The sequence below is a fragment of the Phasianus colchicus genome, chromosome 5 (genome assembly GCF_987193195.1).
Source record: "Phasianus colchicus chromosome 5, bPhaCol1.hap1.1, whole genome shotgun sequence".
Taxonomy (NCBI): Eukaryota; Metazoa; Chordata; class Aves; order Galliformes; family Phasianidae; genus Phasianus; species Phasianus colchicus.
The window spans coordinates 45,235,491-45,254,000 of NC_143440.1; the positions used below are offsets into that span (position 1 = coordinate 45,235,491).

General features: G+C 35.3%; 1 protein-coding gene across 2 annotated transcripts in view; it reads right to left on the reverse strand.

The window, feature by feature from the left end:
• Positions 1 to 18,510, reverse strand: part of TTC7B (tetratricopeptide repeat domain 7B) — a 123,078-nt gene that overhangs the window by 32,730 nt on the left and 71,838 nt on the right. Inside the window, exons 16-19 of one of the 2 annotated variants that reach the window (XM_090141506.1) lie at positions 12,929 to 13,045; positions 9,749 to 9,846; positions 5,686 to 5,844; positions 3,874 to 3,924 (exon numbers count right to left, since the gene is read on the reverse strand). In XM_090141506.1, coding sequence (XP_089997632.1) covers positions 3,874 to 3,924; positions 5,686 to 5,844; positions 9,749 to 9,846; positions 12,929 to 13,045 — 425 coding nt within the window. The remainder of the gene's footprint in view (positions 1 to 3,873; positions 3,925 to 5,685; positions 5,845 to 9,748; positions 9,847 to 12,928; positions 13,046 to 18,510) is intronic. The other variant, XM_031593099.2, reaches the window with a different exon arrangement.

Here is an 18,510-nt window from a genome sequence, read left to right on the forward strand (position 1 = left end):
TCTTCAGCAATTCAGCAGTTTTTCTTTTCTTTTCTTTTTTTTTTTAAAGGTGTGATTTGCTGGTGGAAAGGATATCATCTTCTAATCCCTTCCTTCTGAGAAGCAAGCATTCAATTTATTTTTAAAAAAGACCTACATTTTCTGTAATCTAAGGCATGGACTCTGGCTGCTAATCAGACCACAAGTGCTGCTAGATTTTAGGTATCCAGTACATATTTAACCATAAAAGATAAATGGTATTATATTACTATAACTTGTTGCATATCAATTTCTATATAGAAAGAACTAGAGTGTGATAAAATTTCTATGAGAAGCAGTGCTATGAAAGTATCTCCACCTACGCCAAAGTTAAAATGGAGTAGATACCAAATATTTTCTATTGTAACTAAGTGGACTTTATAGCAGAATAAAAAAGCCTCTTAATTAAAAAATACGTATATATATTTCTATAAGATTTATTTCATAGAGTGTTATTAAAGTGGCTCGTTAGGAAAAGGAGTTACAGGCTGTCCAGAGAAGCTGTGGACACCCCACCCCTGGAGGCATCAGAGCCAGGTTGGATGGAGCCCCGGGCAGCCTTATCTGATGGGGGGCAGCCTTGATCATATGGAAGAGGGATGGAAGTGGGTGGGATTTAAGGTCCCAGTATTAGGCTTCAAGAGTCTCAATCAAGCCACTAAAAATATTTACCTCTCAGCTTTCACTAAATTAAAACAGCTGATGTAAAAATGAATTATATATTCACCGTGAACATTTAGCAATCTAAAATTCAACATGTGCCAAGTAACTTAACTGTTTTAGAAACTCAGATCGCAGATTATTCAGCATGACCAGCTAAATTTAAGTCATCTCTAAACAACATCCTAAATAAGAGATTTATTTTAGTTTAACTTTGAAAACCATATTTTAAGCAGAATATAAAGAAATGATGTAACATTCCACAAAGGTATTTGGAAAATCCAGCCTCTGAAATCCACCATGCTCTAGTCTTATTTAAAAGCCTCAAAAATTTAAATATGTTAAACAGCACAAAGGCACCAATGCTTGTGGTTTATTTTGTTTCTTTAAAAATCTTCCTTGCTGTGGCTGTTAAAAGTCATCAGGCATATTGCTATACAGTCTCCAAAAGGAGGACAGCTGACTTCCAGATCAGCCTTGTATGTCTAATCAGCACAGTCACTGCACCTTTTATCACACATTTGCACCTTTATTTTTTTTGTTAAATAAAACAAAAACTTTGAAATAAAATAATTTAAAAATATATATTTAAAATAAATATATTTTATTTAAAAAAAATAAAGTAACCACAGTCTTTTCACAGTGCCCAATTTAGGCATCTTTCAGATACACTGCACTCATATTAATAGCTCTAACCAATAAACTCATGAATGCTTCTTTAGCTTTGCCACAATTAGACATCATCCAACTTATTTCTAGCTGTGTGTATTAAAAAGACAGTGAATACGTTTTCATTCTGTACATAACCAAAGATCACCTGAAGTCATCTCCTGTGTGCTAAAAGCTTCAGTTATAAGTGATGAAGATATATAGAGGTTTGTGAGAGTAAAAAGTGAAGCTTAAAGTTTGCTTGAGGCTTCAATATGCAGGCAGCTCCATGGGCTGCCCGATGGTTTTGTCATAAGTTCTCTCCCTTCCCAACCTTACCTGTATTATTCTTATCTCGGTTCATATTTTCAAGCATATCTTCACTACAGTAGCTATAACTCACTTAGCTGTATCTTCCTTCAAATGTTCAATAGAACAATAGGATTCTCTTGTTTGAAACTTCACCAGATCTTAGAGATACACAAAATTCTTGATTTTCCAAGACATCTTCTAAACCTGCTATTACAGCATGACACTTAAGAATAAAGAAAAAAAAATCCCTTCAAAAAAAAAAAAACAAACCAAAAACACATGCAGCAAAGTGTGTCTTTTGGGATGCAAAAGAATGAGGTGTGAAATCAGTAATTATAGCACCAAAATTGATCCCATCTACTCACTTTCAAGCCCTAAGGCTTACTTACACTAAATGGGAAAATGGTGAAATAGGGATTGTCTCAGCAAAATCTAGCATACATAATTTAAATTATTTACTGACTGACATAGGGAATAACAACTACATTGCACATTGCAAAATGGGACAGAATGTTTCTAAACCAAAAAGCTTCCTGTAACATTTAGCCAGAATTCACAGAATTTCTGCTCACCACACTAGCATAGTATGTGCTACCTATGCTTATATAAATGTTTCAATCCAATAATATAAACCCTTCCTGCCAACAGACTTGTACAAACAAAATTTAATCAAGAAGTAAAACAGTCTCACATGGAACCCTTTATTTTCCAAGATATACCTACAGTTCAATTTCTGTGAACACCAAAGTGCTCAATTCACTTCTCTTTAGCTCTTCTCAAGATAAATATAGGGAAGTCTGCACGAAACTGATCTTTTAATTATCAACTATAAGTCAGGCAATGTAAACAGAAATCGTGTCCTGACTTTTTTCCACTCTTTCCTTGGTCATTTCCCCAGAATTCTTAACATTGTTCCCTAAAGGATATGAACTAAGATATAGACTGTATCAGTACTTGGAGAATCACTAAATCAATTTGCATCAAATTTGCCATCTGAGAATGAGTAAAAGAAAACAACATGGATGACATCTTTCATGAAACAGATTCATAACAAGTGACAAGAATACCAAAAAAGGATTTCTTTTTATATCACAAAAGTACATTGCAAAACAATTTTACATTTATCATGTTTTCAATCAACATTTCAGCATTTATATAAAGGAAAAATCCTTCAACAGCAATGCTCATGCAGGAATGAGGAGGAAAAAAACCATGTGACTGTCAACTTCATATTCACACAAAGCTGCCAGTAGGAACATTAGTGGTGAGGCATAGTGAGAACTGTGCTAAACAAAGCAAAAATGATAGAAAGAGGCAGCACCTTCTGCAGGACAAAAACAACACTGAAATGATTCATTCAATATAACAAATTGGCAGGTTTAGTCAACATTTTTTTTTTCTATCAAATTAATTATCTGAGATACCTTTCAAAATAAAAAATTACTAATCTAGCTGAACTTTCGATATGGTTATACATGGAGATATGCTGTATGCATATGGAAGTAGGGAGGTATGGACAACATCATTTACAGAGTATTCTTCCAGCTCTTTGAAAAACACCTCTGATGATTTGTCACTGTCGAACATGCTGTTTTACATCTCTTCTTATCTTTTTTAAGGGAAACAATTTCAAAATTTACTATCCCAGGCCAAATGTACAGCTTTATACTGTAACTGGTTAGAAGGAAAAATGTTGATTTTGCATCTGGGATAAAGCAGCAATTATTGTTATTGATCCATACTCTCAATTTTCTCTAGTTTGGCTTGTTTGTATCATTTCACTATTTTAAAGCATACACTTAAGAGATTTATTCTACAAGCAAAACTTGTACAAGAGAAAGTAGTAGTTTATTATGACTCATGACAAAAGTTGCAATGTGTCCTTTCAGACCAACATGCTCCTTAGGAACAGCTGTGGCAAAAAATCTCCTGTAGTACAATATACTGGCAGCTGGCCATTGTGTTATACAAGACTCTCCTAAAATATCTTTATTTGCAGTCCTCTAGAAATGAATACTGCCTCTTTAATTATTAAATGCAAATGTTAGTCAAGTGCATTCAGATTTTGTAAGTTTACAGCCCATAGGGTGACAGAATGAGCAAAGAGCATCAGCCTTGCCTTACACATTATTAACTTCTACTACTGATGGACAAAACATGTACGTTTTGTGGTGAAGGAAAAGGTGATTTAAGTCCTTAAGAAATTAATGGAACTTCAGAGTGAATACTACTTACAAACTGAAAAAAGGGAGTAAAAACCATGAAAGTAAGCATCTGATGGATTGCCTTTGAATAGATCAAACCACAAATTAAAATCCAAGCTAAAAGGAGATAAATAAGACAATAAATAGGCAAAAACCACGAACTCCATGAAAGCCAGAGGATTTCCAATAATCTTCAAACTGTAAATCACGTTTACAGGGACCAAATGACAAAACGAAAAAAAAAAAGGATATTATTATGTACCATAAATATTTTCATAGAACCTTTGCTACACCTCTAAAATCATGTTCCTGTTCAACAGAAATCGGATGTCAAGTTAATATAAAGAGTTTTATTTGCTTTTCCATCAGGAGGGAAGAAAAAGAGAAAAAGAACTAAGAGAACATGAGACTTTCAGTCCTGTTAACTATAGTAAAAAGTATGAAAATCTAGGCAAACTTCTAAACTTTTACTTATTCAAAGATAGAGAGCTTTGACTTTCATATATTATTTACACTATACAAAGGACTCCAATATTTGTTTTTTTCATGGTCCCACTATTTTTCATGTACATTGGAAGCTCCTTTCCCTGAGGACGAGGTGGTTTTAATCTGAAATGGAAAACTTGGGCTCTCCATAATGGTATACGTGCATGAACTTCTACATTCATTCTATTTGCCGCCATCCCTGAGTAACGTTCATTGTAGCACTGCAAAGAACATGCAATTTAATGCTATCTGTACTATTTCTAGAGTAGGCCTGAGCAAGTCCAACTCAACAGCACTCAAAAGTGTGATAGAAATTAATCAGCTATTCAACTGCTTCAAGAAGAGTTAGACTTAATCAAACTTTTCTAGGACACGGTTCCTGAAGTCTAAAGGAAGTGCTCTCCTGAATTTCCAGTCATAGACTTATCTATAAGGTAGTGTTTTCAAAATTCCGATCTTAAGTCAGCTACTTAAATGAGTGAAAGATTTATTCCCTGGATTTTGTTAGGAATTAATATCTTTGACATAATACAAGCTACAAGCTAGTATCAAAAGTGAACTTCTTAAGACTGGATTAGTAACTGCAGTAATGAACAGTACTCTGCATAAATCAATGAGTGAAGGACAATTTAAAAGAAATAATAACAAATTAAAAATAAATGGAAAACGAATTTCATTTTACACTGTCACCTGAACTATGCTTGGCAGTTTGACTCTACAGTTTGTATTTAAACACGTGAATTAATTTTACAGCGCGTTTAAACTTGTATCACTTCAATGAAGAGAAGAGCTCTTGATCTGGGAGAGCAAAATGCTGATTTTCACTACTCCACTGCCTCTGAATTGTTTCAATAAACCCAACCTGCACTATGAAAGTATATGCTGGTATTCAGTGCATTTTTTTCCTTCATATGAAGTTTTAGGGAAGGTTTGTAAGCAGTTACTTAAAGGCTTTAATATCAAGGATCTAGATATTATTAAGAACTAACACAGAAATCCTTTGGAATGAATAGAGTTGTTGGACAAATGATGCCAGTAATGAAAATAATTACAGCTGTGATACAATGCAATAACGACCAATAGCCTCTTCTACGAAACACCTACCATCTTCTGTAGCAGTCAAGAGAACAGAATATTAAATTGGTCAGTAACTTTTCATCTTTGGGGACCAATAAAAGAGTCTGTTTGGGACAAACTCTTAAAATCCGTTCTGTATTAAATGATGTGCATCTGAAAGGCCAGATTTCACTCACACTCTGTTGAAACTTAGATTATTTTAAACACGGTTTATCAGTTATGAAGATTATCAGAAAAATACAGCACAAACACATCCATCAGGAAGAGAAAAACAGTTTACAGTGAGAAGGTGAACAGGGCTCAGGAACTTGGTCACAGCATGGAGAGGCTGCATGGGGCCAGACAAAGGTATCTGATTTAGGATGAGGAAGATGAGAAGACACAAACACTTGGAGAGGAGACTCTGTTCTTGAGAGAGAAGATGAGGAAGTATCAGAGGCTAAAAAGTGAAAGAAAGAGAATGATAAGGGTGTGGGGCAAGTGGTGGGAAAGAAATAGATCCAAGAACAGGGTTTAATGGACTCATTAATGGGTGTCAAAGAATGCAAAGCACTTATTTCCCCATTCAGTAAGATGGAAATGGCTTCTGCGTGAGCTAAATTGTACTGTTTCTGAAAGCAACAAAAAAATGAATGCTGTACTCTGTAATGCACTCCGCTACTGTACTTAGTTTTGAATTTTTTTCCCTCTGTTATAATGCAGGAGTTTGTAAAATATATCTAAGAGGAAATAAAGAACAAATCCTACTATTAGTTTCTATGGCAAAGTAGGTGGACCGTAACGACTACACAATAGATTGAATAATTTCATTTTAAAAAGATTGAGTGCAATTCACTTTAACCAAAATAGTCAACTGTCAAATCTCAAATGAGTTGCACATGCTTATCTACCTTTTAAAAGGAAATCTGTCTGCTCCTCTCTCAGATTTTACTTCAGTGAGTGATTCATAAAGTCTTTTATCCCCCTCCCTCATATTTATTTATTTGCATAATATATACAAACTTGTATATGCAGCTCGTGGCAAATCAGCTCAAACAGAAGAAAAGCTCAGAGTAGATTTGCTACAGTTCTTGATTGGGCCAATGAATTAATAGCCTAACCTTGTAAAAATACGGAATACATGGTTATTATCCTACAAAGATTACAAAAATTTAAGCCTGAATCATTTAACCATTCCTCAATTAATCACCAATTTTATCAGATGGGTAAAAGCTTTATATAAATACTTTTTTCAAGAACTTTTTGTTGAAATTTCAACTTTTGCTAAATTGACATACCTTAAAAAAGTTTTACACCCCTTACTGCTATCTGAATTTAAAAATGCTTTTTTTAAAAAACAAACAAACAAAAAGTTGCAACTATAAAAAACATCACATTTGAATTTTAGATGTCATTTCATGATACTCAGATTAGTCAAGCAGTGACTAGACAGAAAAGCAGATCATCATTTCCACAGATGGCAATCAAAGTAAGGAAAGGGAAGGTTTTCACATTTTCATGTGTATATACACACACAAACGTATACGTACGGCTGCATGAAAAGCAGCAAAGATTTCTGTCCCCAGCAGCTTTTCTGCATACCCCACTTCAGTACCGTAAATGCCAATTTAGTTTTGCATTTCCAAAGACTGGAAATGAGCTCTTTCAACTGATAAAGATATAACATCTGGATCATCGATTTCTCTATTACCTGTTGGTTTTTTGTTGGTTTTTTTATTGTTTTTTTTTTTTTTTTTTTTTTTTTTTTTTTTTTTTTTTTGCACAACATTTCCTTTACCTTGAGTTTTCTCACTCAATGGTGAATTTGAATTTTTATCTTACCATAACATAATTATTGTAATTTTTTTATATGTTTGTCTGGATAAGGAATTCTTTTTTTTTTTTTACAAACTCTGACATGAAGTTTTTACATTGATGCTACTGTATAGATACAAAACCACAGCCCCTACCAGAATTTGAGTATGTGCATTGTAACAAGGTTGCTTCTGCTAAAATTAAAAGCTCAAAACCAGAACAAACAGAAAAATAAAAAGCAAAAACAGACCCTCCCTGGTCCACCCATCATAATTACCTTTTGTAAGAAAAATAAACAAAAAAAGACCCCAGATCTTTAATTTCCAATCTTGTCCTCTTTGACAGTAGTGATAAGCTCTGACACCACAGCTAAGATTCAGGACACAAAGGCAGAATCATAGAATCACAGAATGGCCAGGGTTGGAAGGGACCTTAAGGATCATGAATCTCCAACCCCCCTGCCACATGCAGGGCCACCAACCATCCCACCTAATGCTAGACCAGACTGCCCAGGGCCCCATCCAATCTGGCTTTGAACACCTCCAGGGACGGGGCATCCACAACCTCTCTGGGCAGCCTGTTCCAGCACCTCACCACTCTCTCTGTAAAGAACTTCTTCCTGACGTCCAACCTAAATCTTCCCTCCCTCACCTTAAAACCATTTCCTCTCGTCCTGCAGTTATCTACCCTTTCAAAGAGTTGATTCCCCTCCCTCTGTAGGCTCCCTTTAGGTACTGAAAGGCTGCAATGAGGTCACCCCGCAGCCTTCTTTTCTCCAGGCTGAACAAGCCCAGCTCCCTCAGCCTGTCTTCATAGGGAAGGTGCTCCAGTCCCCTGATCATCTTCATGGCCCTCCTCTGGACCCTCTCCAACAGCTCCCTGTCTTTTTTGTACTGGGGGCTCCAGACCTGGACACAGTACTCCAGATAGGGCCCCACAAGAGCAGAGTAGATGGGGACATTCACCTCCCTGTCTCTGCTGGCCACCCCTCTTCTGATGGAAAACTGGCAACCTGGATCCTCAGGAAAAATCTGGGGAAAGTTCTGGAAAAGCTCACTGTTTTGGATGAATGTGCTTAAAAGCTCTGAGGAATATAAAGTTTATAAAAGACACAATTACTTATGCTCTGAAGTGTGGCAGATACAAAAATAGAACATCCTGAAGGGTGAAGAACTTTGTGTCCCTGTGGAAAACATGCAAACAAACAGATACAATCACTCCAATCCCCATTTTTTGAAAGGCACAGAATAAATTATATTTGAAACCTTTAAATACACACATGAAACATTCAAAGTCAAGTTAGCTCCTTCAAACAAAACAGTGAGCTAGACTAGAACACAGAATGATTGCTACCAGATTTCATGCTGCTGTCTTATACATTGTAATTACAAGAACACAAAAAAATTCTTTTGTAAGAGCAAAGAGGATGAACTATGCCATGCTTCAGAACATGTGATATTACAGTTCTTTTAAACCAGGTGACTTGATCTTTACAATTGAGACTGCTTGCCACTGTAGCAAACACAGAACTCTTTCTTCTAGTGAACATTAGCTCCAACTTCAACTTTCAGACATGAAATATCTCAAGTGGATTGTTCTTTACTGCACAACTCCAATATTAAGCAAAGATATACACTACACTTCAGTGCATCTCAGTTTATGCATCAGGTTGACAAACTTCCTCATAAGCTGTTTGTATTGAAGTATGATTAAGCAGAAATTGATATCTGAAGGATGTCAAAATAGGTATGCTACAGTTTGGAGATAAAATCCAGGAAAGAAGAGAAAAAAAAATTTTTTGAAAGCAGATTATGTACTCTAAAGGTTTTTGCATCTAGTATCATAACAGTAATTATTTCTGTGTTTTTCACAGGATGCATGGCTCATCTGTTTTTATTTAAATGACTTTATGAGACATATGAATTTGCCTTGTAAAAATTTAATATATTAATAAAATATACAAGTTATATATTGTTAATACTTACTGCTATGTAACAATCATACCTTTTATGCAGTGCAATTGTGAAGTACAATTTTTGCAGTATATATGATTTATAATAAATATATTTTTTTAAAGCTATGTCTAAAGTAATCCATGTATGCAATCCTATTTTAATATAAATACTGGAGATCTTAACAAATTCCATCAGTCTCAAGAGTTTTCTTGAGATTTAGTTTTCTTAAATTTTTGTGATATGCTTTCTTAAAAAAGAAAATATGTGACAAATACTTAATAGGCAGAAAAGGACTTTGGAAAATAGGCTAATAAAGCACATTCATTTTTGGCTTTTATAAATATATATATATATATACACATATATACACCACCAGCTCAGCAAGATCCAGACCATAGAAATTTTAGTTTACAGTGAACATACTATAAAAAATACTTCATAAATAAAAAACGGTTCCAAAGCATTTTTTTCAACTCATATGACAACGAAAACATTCTCACAGTACATGATATCATTTTACAAAACAAACAACTAGTAAAAAAAAGTTATGGGAAGTCCACTTTATTCATCCTATTGCACAAATGCAGCTCTTACCTGTTTCAGGATCACTGAAATCTGGTAATGTAATTGTATTAAGCTGTCGTCTATCGGCAATAGCTCTGTCTAACAGGCTGCTCCCACGTCCAGAATCACTGTAATGAAGTATAAAAATTGTGAGCTATTAAAATATAAAATTATATACTGAGATACAAGTTGCATGCTGCCCTCCTCCCACAGAGGTTCTTGCTATAAAGGTTCTTGCTATGAACAAATTTAGTACCGAGCATCGCTAACCACTCGCAGTACATTAAGCCAGCTGCACAAGGATAGAATTAAGCTGAGCAAAACTAAATCCATATTTACTTCAGGACTTTGTTGTCATAATTAGTACAACCAAGAAGCAAATACAGACTTAACTTGATTTATAACTAGCAGCTTTACAAAAAGGCTTTATTGTGCCTTAATCTATTCTGTAAGATAAGGTACTTCTGTTTCAGCAGCCCAAGACTACAGACGCGAGTTTGAAAATCTACACTTTCCCCACACCAAAGAGAAACACTGAACTCGAGACATCTAATTTTAGGTAAAGATGTTATAAAAACATTATACCTACGTTTTGCATAAAAAGGCAGCACTTTTATCTCTAGAGATTTGACTGCTGTGGTGTTTGTGTCTTTTTTTTGCTTTTTAACATGTATGTTAGCTATCTAATGCAGAATTTGATCCTAACTGTGCAGTCAGAACATTTTGAACAATTAAGAATAGATCGGGTGCCTAAAAGCACATTCCACAGGTTTTCCCTGTTAGCTATTGTGGAAAAATGCATTCACTGTCTGCCCCTCAGGCTTCTTGCTGATAGACTTGCTGGAAAACTGATTGGTCCTAGAACTGTGATTAAAGATTCAGCAGAAGAACAGAGACTGGAGAATTAATGGCTAATGCAGTAACTCTGTTTTAGGACTCCTAAGTTAGTACTACTTCCTATCAACTAAGATTTTAACAAACATCTTTTTTTTTTTTTTTTTTTTTTTTTTTAGAAGCAATCCAGAAACTTAAAAATAATGAACTTTAAAACAATTGGGTTTGTTAGATTAAATTAGCAAAGTGCAAAATTTTGTCTGATTCTTATACCTCACAAAACAGAAAAAAACTCTACAAAATTCCCATCTTAAACTAAAACCTAAGGGATCTTAGTCTAAACTGCGAGACTGGAATTTAATACATCTTTACAGTTGCCCTAAGTTTATAAACATCTCTTTCCAAATTTGATCTGAGAGAAGGGCAAGAAACCTTTCAGCAAATCTTAATAGTTGCACGCTTCAGAAACCAATGAGATAACCTCCTCTCTTTGTACAGCTGTTATTAAAATGATATAAATAAAATTTTGCATTATACTAAGATTATTGCAAGACCAATTTCCTTACAGAATGATACCATGATAGAAATCCACGGGAAATGGAAGGGGACTTTCCAGGACACATACTATCAGCTTTAGTTGTTACACCAATAGTTGCATATTTTCTGTATTAATTACTTCCTCAGTCCACAAGAAACAACATGCCAACTATTGCAGGCAAGGAAAGTGAGGCTTAGCATAAATATCTTTGAAGCACATTACTGGCACTGTAGTTTGTTCTATTTTCTTAAGGCAAACTAAGTACTAGAAAATAATTCAGCTATTCAAGGAGCATGCTGAATAGAAACATGGCTGATCTAATCTTTATTTCATACACATTCCAAGTCTCATATCACAAAATGATTTTGTAAGTCTTATTAAACTATTTAAGGAGAAAAATGTGTATATACTGAATAAAGACAGGTAAAATTGTTCTAAATTAGCTGAACCAAGAAAAGAGAAAATGCTGCATTTAGCATGTACACTGTGCTGTATCTAGCTATTCAAAATGTATTTTTAGTAGTAAAAGATTGTTGAGGACAGTGAACACAAGTTTAAACCACAAAATGTAATTAACTGCGAGAAGAAATACTTGACACTGATCAGCTCATCAGAAAGGTGAGTTCTTATCTCACTGGGAAAATTATACATGAAAATTAGTTTTGAGTCTAAATCAGAATAAAAAAACATGTCATATGAGTTGAAGTATATTTAAATATTTGAAAATAAACATTTTCAGTTTTAGATTAAGAGAAGAAATGATAAAGAGAAGAACAGTAAAGATTATTTTTAATTATCTTAAAGAACTACAAGAAAAGGCTTCAATTATTTCCAGTGGGAAAATCATTGTCCAACAATATTTTTCAACAAAATAAAGTTAGTATTAAAATTAAGGGTAGGAAAATATTGACTTTATGCCACACTCTTGCATCATCTGTAGTGCAGCAGAATGAAAAGAACTCACCAATCACATTTCAGGTCAGAGTGATATATTTTTCCCTAGGCAGACAGATAAGGATTACTGTGGCAAAACACGAGAGTGTATTCAGCCCTTAAATTTCACCTGGACAATCCAAGTAAAGGTTTCAGTTCAGCATCTGCACTGCTTCATATAACTCAGTATATATGAATTGCAAAATTCATCATGATCCCTTATCTATCGTCCTTTCTACTGCATTACCAATTTGATTTTAATTTCTGTCACCAGAGAGTCAGAACTTCAAGACAGTCTTAAGCAGCAAGATAAAAAGAGCAGTAGAGAATATCAGGCACAAAGTAGTCTGCTGTCCAAAACTGGCACAGCCAAGGAGTAGCGTTTTCATAATCACTGCTGACACCTGAAGGAAGCATTATTTTACATGTCCTTAATGTGGCATAGTAACTCTTAGCACAGCAACAACATAAAAGTAATTACAAGCTATCATTAGAGCCCTGACCTATGTAAAGAATGGGAGAGAAACAGAAGATGAGAGGTTGCGTGGAGTACATTTAAAGCCTCGCTGAAATTAAGTTTGCAGAGAAATTTTAACTATTCTCTACAGCACAATGTTCTGATTAAAAATTCTTAAAATCACCCCCTAAATAATCCCTTTTCCCAAAATCCAACCAAAGAAAGCAAACAAAAAACACCACCATCAGTTAGCTTACAAGAAAAAGAGCATATTAGCTTTGGTGCACATTACTTCAGAGAACTCCAGGTGGTTCCTGCCTATCCATCAGCACTTCCAGTTCTCCTCAGGTTTTGTTCATTCACAATACCAGAACAAGTAAAAGGAGGACTGCTGACCCAGTATTGCCCTGTCTAATATTGCACAGTGTAGAATTCTACAGCACCTTACCTTGGGTTAGTGAGATTATAACAGGATTTCCAAATCTGGAGCATGTGTTTACAGGTAAGGAGTGCTTCATCTGGGCCTCTGCACAGGGATTCCAATTTGACTTTTGTAAACAGTAATCTAGAGAAAAATGAAAAAGAATTAAGAGAAAGAAAAGTGATTCAAGCAAAACTTCTTTAAAGATATCCAATCTCAGACCACACTGGGGAAATAACATAACTTCAAAGATGGTGTTAATTCAAATCTCTGTTTCATTAAGTAATTGCAGTAAAGTCAAATAATAAATTATACCATCAAAGTAATAGTACTTTTTCTGAGAAACAACAGCTTACAGGATTTAATTTTTATTTTATTTTATTTTTTTAAGTTAAATAAGATAATATTTGCTTAAGGAATTAGCAATCATTCCAATGATTCCAGGAATCACTGAAAACAGTATATGGTATGTTGAAGAGAATAAATGCCTTCATTAAAGAAAACCTTTACTACTTTTATGATAAAGGAATGTTAAGTTGGCTCACATGAACTTAGGAAGGAGAACAAATCAGTTTACATGCTATTTGTCTGTAATTCATGATCTTTTTTTTTTTTTTTACCAACAACTTCCTTTATAGGAAGCAGAAGAGGCTATACTGAAAAGATACCATTAATCAGATAGATACATGGCAGTTCATCAGCATTGGTAAGATTAAAAAGTTTATGTAGCACCATGTTACATTACACTGCCATCAGCAGGAACTGAACATTTTTAACATTTTAAAGTGATAACATGAAGAAAACATCTAATTCATTAGGTACACAGCAAACTGTTCCTAAGCAGAGCAAACGTTTGCTGGAAGCCACTATAAATTAATTCTGATTTCAAAGTTGATGCTTCTTAAGACAGCAACACAGACAACATGCATAACCTCATCAGATGACAACTGCATATTCCTTTTACATGCCACATACTAACGTATCAGTAGAAAGTTTTTCACAGAGATTAACTTGGAAAAACACCTTCCTACATATAAAGAATATGAATGCAGCAGGACAGAAAAGCAGTTAGTCAGTCGGTATCCACGTTTATAGACGTCACAACATCTGGGAACAGATAATACACTAGAAAAACACTAATTTAAAAGCAGATTTTAGTATGCTGCAAGATTAAAAAGCACAAAGCAGGAGGAGAAGATACAAATAAAACTGTTAGCCTACTTTCCATTTTTAAACCCAGGTGTACTTCGGCATTTTATTCCAGTCCAACCTCAATCATCCTAAGTGAAAAATTTATTTGATTGGTCATATGGTTTGTGTGGGAAGACTGAGAAGGGTGGGCATGTGTGAAAGCTCAAAACTTTCTTATCCCAAATACAAACTTAAAGGCTGTTAATAGCAACTGCAAACTGCCAGAGGGTTTTCTCAAGATCAAGAAACGATAGCGAGTGCTTCAGCACTCACAGTAGCTAAAGGTACAGCATTGCACCGAATGTCCTTTGCAGAAAATACGCAGAGTATGAATCTAAAAGTCAGTTCTACAGTGTGCGTGTTGCTGGGACTGAGAAGAAAAGGGAATACAGGCCACTGCATTAGTTAAGGGAATGAGTGCCTGTGGATAAGCAAGTGCAATAAGGTCATATGGAGGCTCATCCGATGTTACAAAGCAATCACTTATGCTTTCCTCTTATAAGTAAATCACATTTTAGTATATGGGGATCTATGTAGATCATTTAAAGTCACATTCTATTTAACAGAGTGCTCCTTTATAGATATTACTTTAACTGTACCTATGTAACTGGAAGAAAAAACGCTCGGGTCTATCCACCATTTTACCCAGGAAAGAAGGAAAAAGAAGACAAGCAACATCCTCTGCCTCTGTCACACCTCTTCCATCCCTAACATCCCCCTCCCCAAAGCCAAACCATATCAAAAAATAACAGCAGTGCATTTAATGCAATGTTTCCCATTTCTCTGTACTTTAAAACAAGGAAGTGTTTTTAACAGTATTTTTATTAAGAGCATTGGAAAGGTTTTTGTGCATGTGGTTTTACTTTTTTTTTTTTTCTTTTTACAGTGATTTTGAAGCATTTTACAAAATGTATGGAACGTAGTAAATTCACTTGCACTGAATTTACAAGTCATTCTAGAAACAAGACAATTGTAATAAACATCTTATTGCAAACTGTTGACAGATAAACCTAACTAATACTAATAGCCTTCAAAAGCATTTAAGACTTCCAGAAATGCCACAGGAGAGAGGAAACAGTAGGTCTGCAAACCACTGAATGCTTCCAATAGGTAAAAGAAAGATTTAGTGGGAGACAGAATGGGAGGAGATGTGATTATTAAGAAATGAGTTAAACACACGTGTACAAAATAGCAGGAGTCTGTGCAACAAAAATATCAGAACCTGGACACTACAGGACTCAAAGGAAAGATAGAAGGGAAATATCCATGCAAGAACTGAAGCAGTGCATTAGAATTCAATACTGTTCATGTACCTGGAGCACATGCAACATCATCCCTGTTTCTTGCAAATTTCAGAAAACAAAAAGGGCCTGAATGGCTGCAGGTTTTCCAGTATAGAAACAATAAATTGAAAGTATGATGGGAAAACACTCATAATTCTGTGAAAGGTTAGACAATAGTATCTAATGTCAGGATATACTAAACACGTGTGTGTGTGTTTATAAAACAAGTACCATAGTGTGGGATTATTCACATGCTAAAGCAAAAATAATCTTTTGAACAATAATGCTTGCATTTATAAAACCATAGAGAGCAGCTCCCCTGTAACTGTGAAATATTTTGACTATAAATCAAAGAATAACTAAGACATTTTATAAAAGTGAAATGAGTTGTTAAGAGAAAAATGAAAACATGCCAACTAAAGTTTTACTTAACGGATGGCTAACGAAGAGATGAAAAAGAAAGAAAGCAAAGGGCAGGAGCAGTACTGTGAGATGAACAGATCTCTCTAGCTTAATTCCTCTGAGTTCTCCATAAACATTACTGGAGAAATGAGTCAATAACTAGATGAGCAGTGGCTCAGAGATACGTATTATCTGGAAGGTTTATGAAACCATGAGGTACATCATCCAAAAAAGGATTTTCTTGTAAGGCCAACCGAAAGCATCTGTGGAAACAACTCCCCTGGAACACAGCCTGCTTTACTGACACTCCAATTACGGAGTTAAAAGCTTCAAAAGGAATAGTCCTAGTAATTTTCACACACATTTTTAATACACTGTCAAAATTGAGAGGTAGAATGATGAAAATCAATCTGTACATTTTATAAGAGTATCAAACCATTTATCTCTGTCTGTTTGTAAGAGGCTAATGTTTAAATTAGCGGCACACAGAGCAGAACAAATCTCATGGTGGAACAGCACTCATGGCTAAGAATGCAAGTAGTGAGGAATAGACAATATTCATGAAGTGTGGAATGGTATCTGTCAGCATGCGTGAAACTGGAATAAACAGACACGAAGAGAAATCTGCTTGGGTCAGATCCTTTGGGGAAGAAAAGTAGGTAAAACAGGCTAGGTTTTGTTAAAGATATGTGACAGGAAGACATTTTGGCATTGCTGTTTGATATGGATGTAGATCCTTAACATGAGATAAAAAAGGGAACTGCATCATTTTAGGAGAATAATTATCCAGACAAAATTGAGAACAAATCAAACTCCTAAATGAAAAGGCTTTATTATTCTTGGAGGTAATGGCTGATCAATTTACTAAATAGTTAGTGAAGCAGCAAATGACTCCATTACTTTAAGACTGATCTCACCAGCTAATGAGGACATTATAGAACAGCCGCTCATAAGCTAATCCATATATTGCTGGATTTTTCTTCAAGCAGAGAGTGAGAAGTCTCAAATGGGTTTATAACCAGATCTTTGGTTATTAACAGGATATGCTGAAATAATGCAATAGCAAAGGTTAGCAAAGATATCTATGATACAGAGAAGTCTGGACTTTAACAGAAAAGTGTTACAATACTTAAGGATTTGCATCTCAAGTTGAAGGGGTAAAACCCAATGTTTGACAAATCGATCATCAATAGAACTGTGCCAGTAAGATACCAGAAACCTGTAGGGATTCTACGAAGAACAGTGTGAGACAGATGGGGGAAGAGAAAAATCGATACAGAAAACTACATCTTTGGTACACAGTAAAAGGTAAAGATAAAGTAGGGATATTAAACAACAACAAAAAAAATTAGTCTTTAAAGGTGTTTTTGTACCTAAGTAGGTTGGAAAGAAAAATATTCAGGAATGAACGAATCCCCTACCACCATAATCCTTACTTTTGTCATCTCTGACATGAAAACAAAAATATATAGGGAATGGGAATAGAAGAAAACTAATGCATTCAAAAATAGTCCCTTTCCAGTTTTGTAGAAATAATAATACAGAAGATTTCAGGCAGTAAAAATGTTAAAGAAAATATCACGTCTGTAACAATTGAAGAACAGCAACTGTATTGCTGGTGTTCTTTCAAGAGAATATAGACAGATAATTACAATTTTAATCACACACAGAGAATTACACAAAAAGCAAAAATATGACAGTACAGGAAGGACATGGAGCTCTTGGAGCAGGTCCAGAGGAGGGCCACTATGATGATCAGAGGGCTGGAGCACCTCTCCTATGAGGAAAGGTTGAGGGAACTGGGCTTGTTTAGCTTAGAGAAGATAAGACACCAGGGAGACCTTATTGTGGCCTTCCCATGTTTGGAATGAGTGTATAAATGGGAAGGTGAACAGCTGTTTATGAGGGTGGATAATGATAGGACAAGGGGGAATGGTTTTAAACTGAGACAGGGGAGGTTTAGGTTAGATATTAGGAGGAAGTTTTTCACACAGAGGGTGGTGAGGCACTGGAACAGGTTGCCCAAGGAGGTTGCGTATGCTCCATCCCTGGAGGCATTCAAGGCCAGGCTGGATGTGGCTCTGGGCAGCCTGATCTGCTGGTTGGTGACCCTCCACATAGCAGGGGGGTTGAAACTAGATGATCATTGTGGTCCTTTTCAACCCAGGCCATTCTATAATTCTGTGACCATTGAAAAAACAGATCATCATGCACACTCAGTAAAGAAAGACTGGAGAAAACAGGCTGGGTAAAAGTTATTCCAAACCAGAGTTGCCTAACAGCCAGCTTCATCAAGGTGAGGCTGGAGTCAAGAGGGCAGATGTAATTTTGGAATGCAGTAATTGAAGTGGAAACAGAAAGAAACTGCCTTTCTACAATACCCTTGTGAGGCCACATCTGGAATGCTACAATAATTCTCATTATAACAGTTACACACACAAAATTTCAAATTGGAGCAGCTGCAGAGAAAGGCTGTGAGGGTTATCAGCTGACTGGAGACTGCAGAGCATGAAAAATATTTAATGTAGTCAGTCTACCAAAACAAAAGATGTACAATTTCTATGTACAAATACAGATGGGACAAACACCATACAGGGAAAGAACAGTTCATCTAGAGGACAGTGTTTCCACAAAAAACTAGTACATATAAAAGCAATACAGATTAATAGAACACTGAAGATGGAAATCAATTCTCCTATCATGAAAAATGAAATTGTAGAACAAAATGCTTCC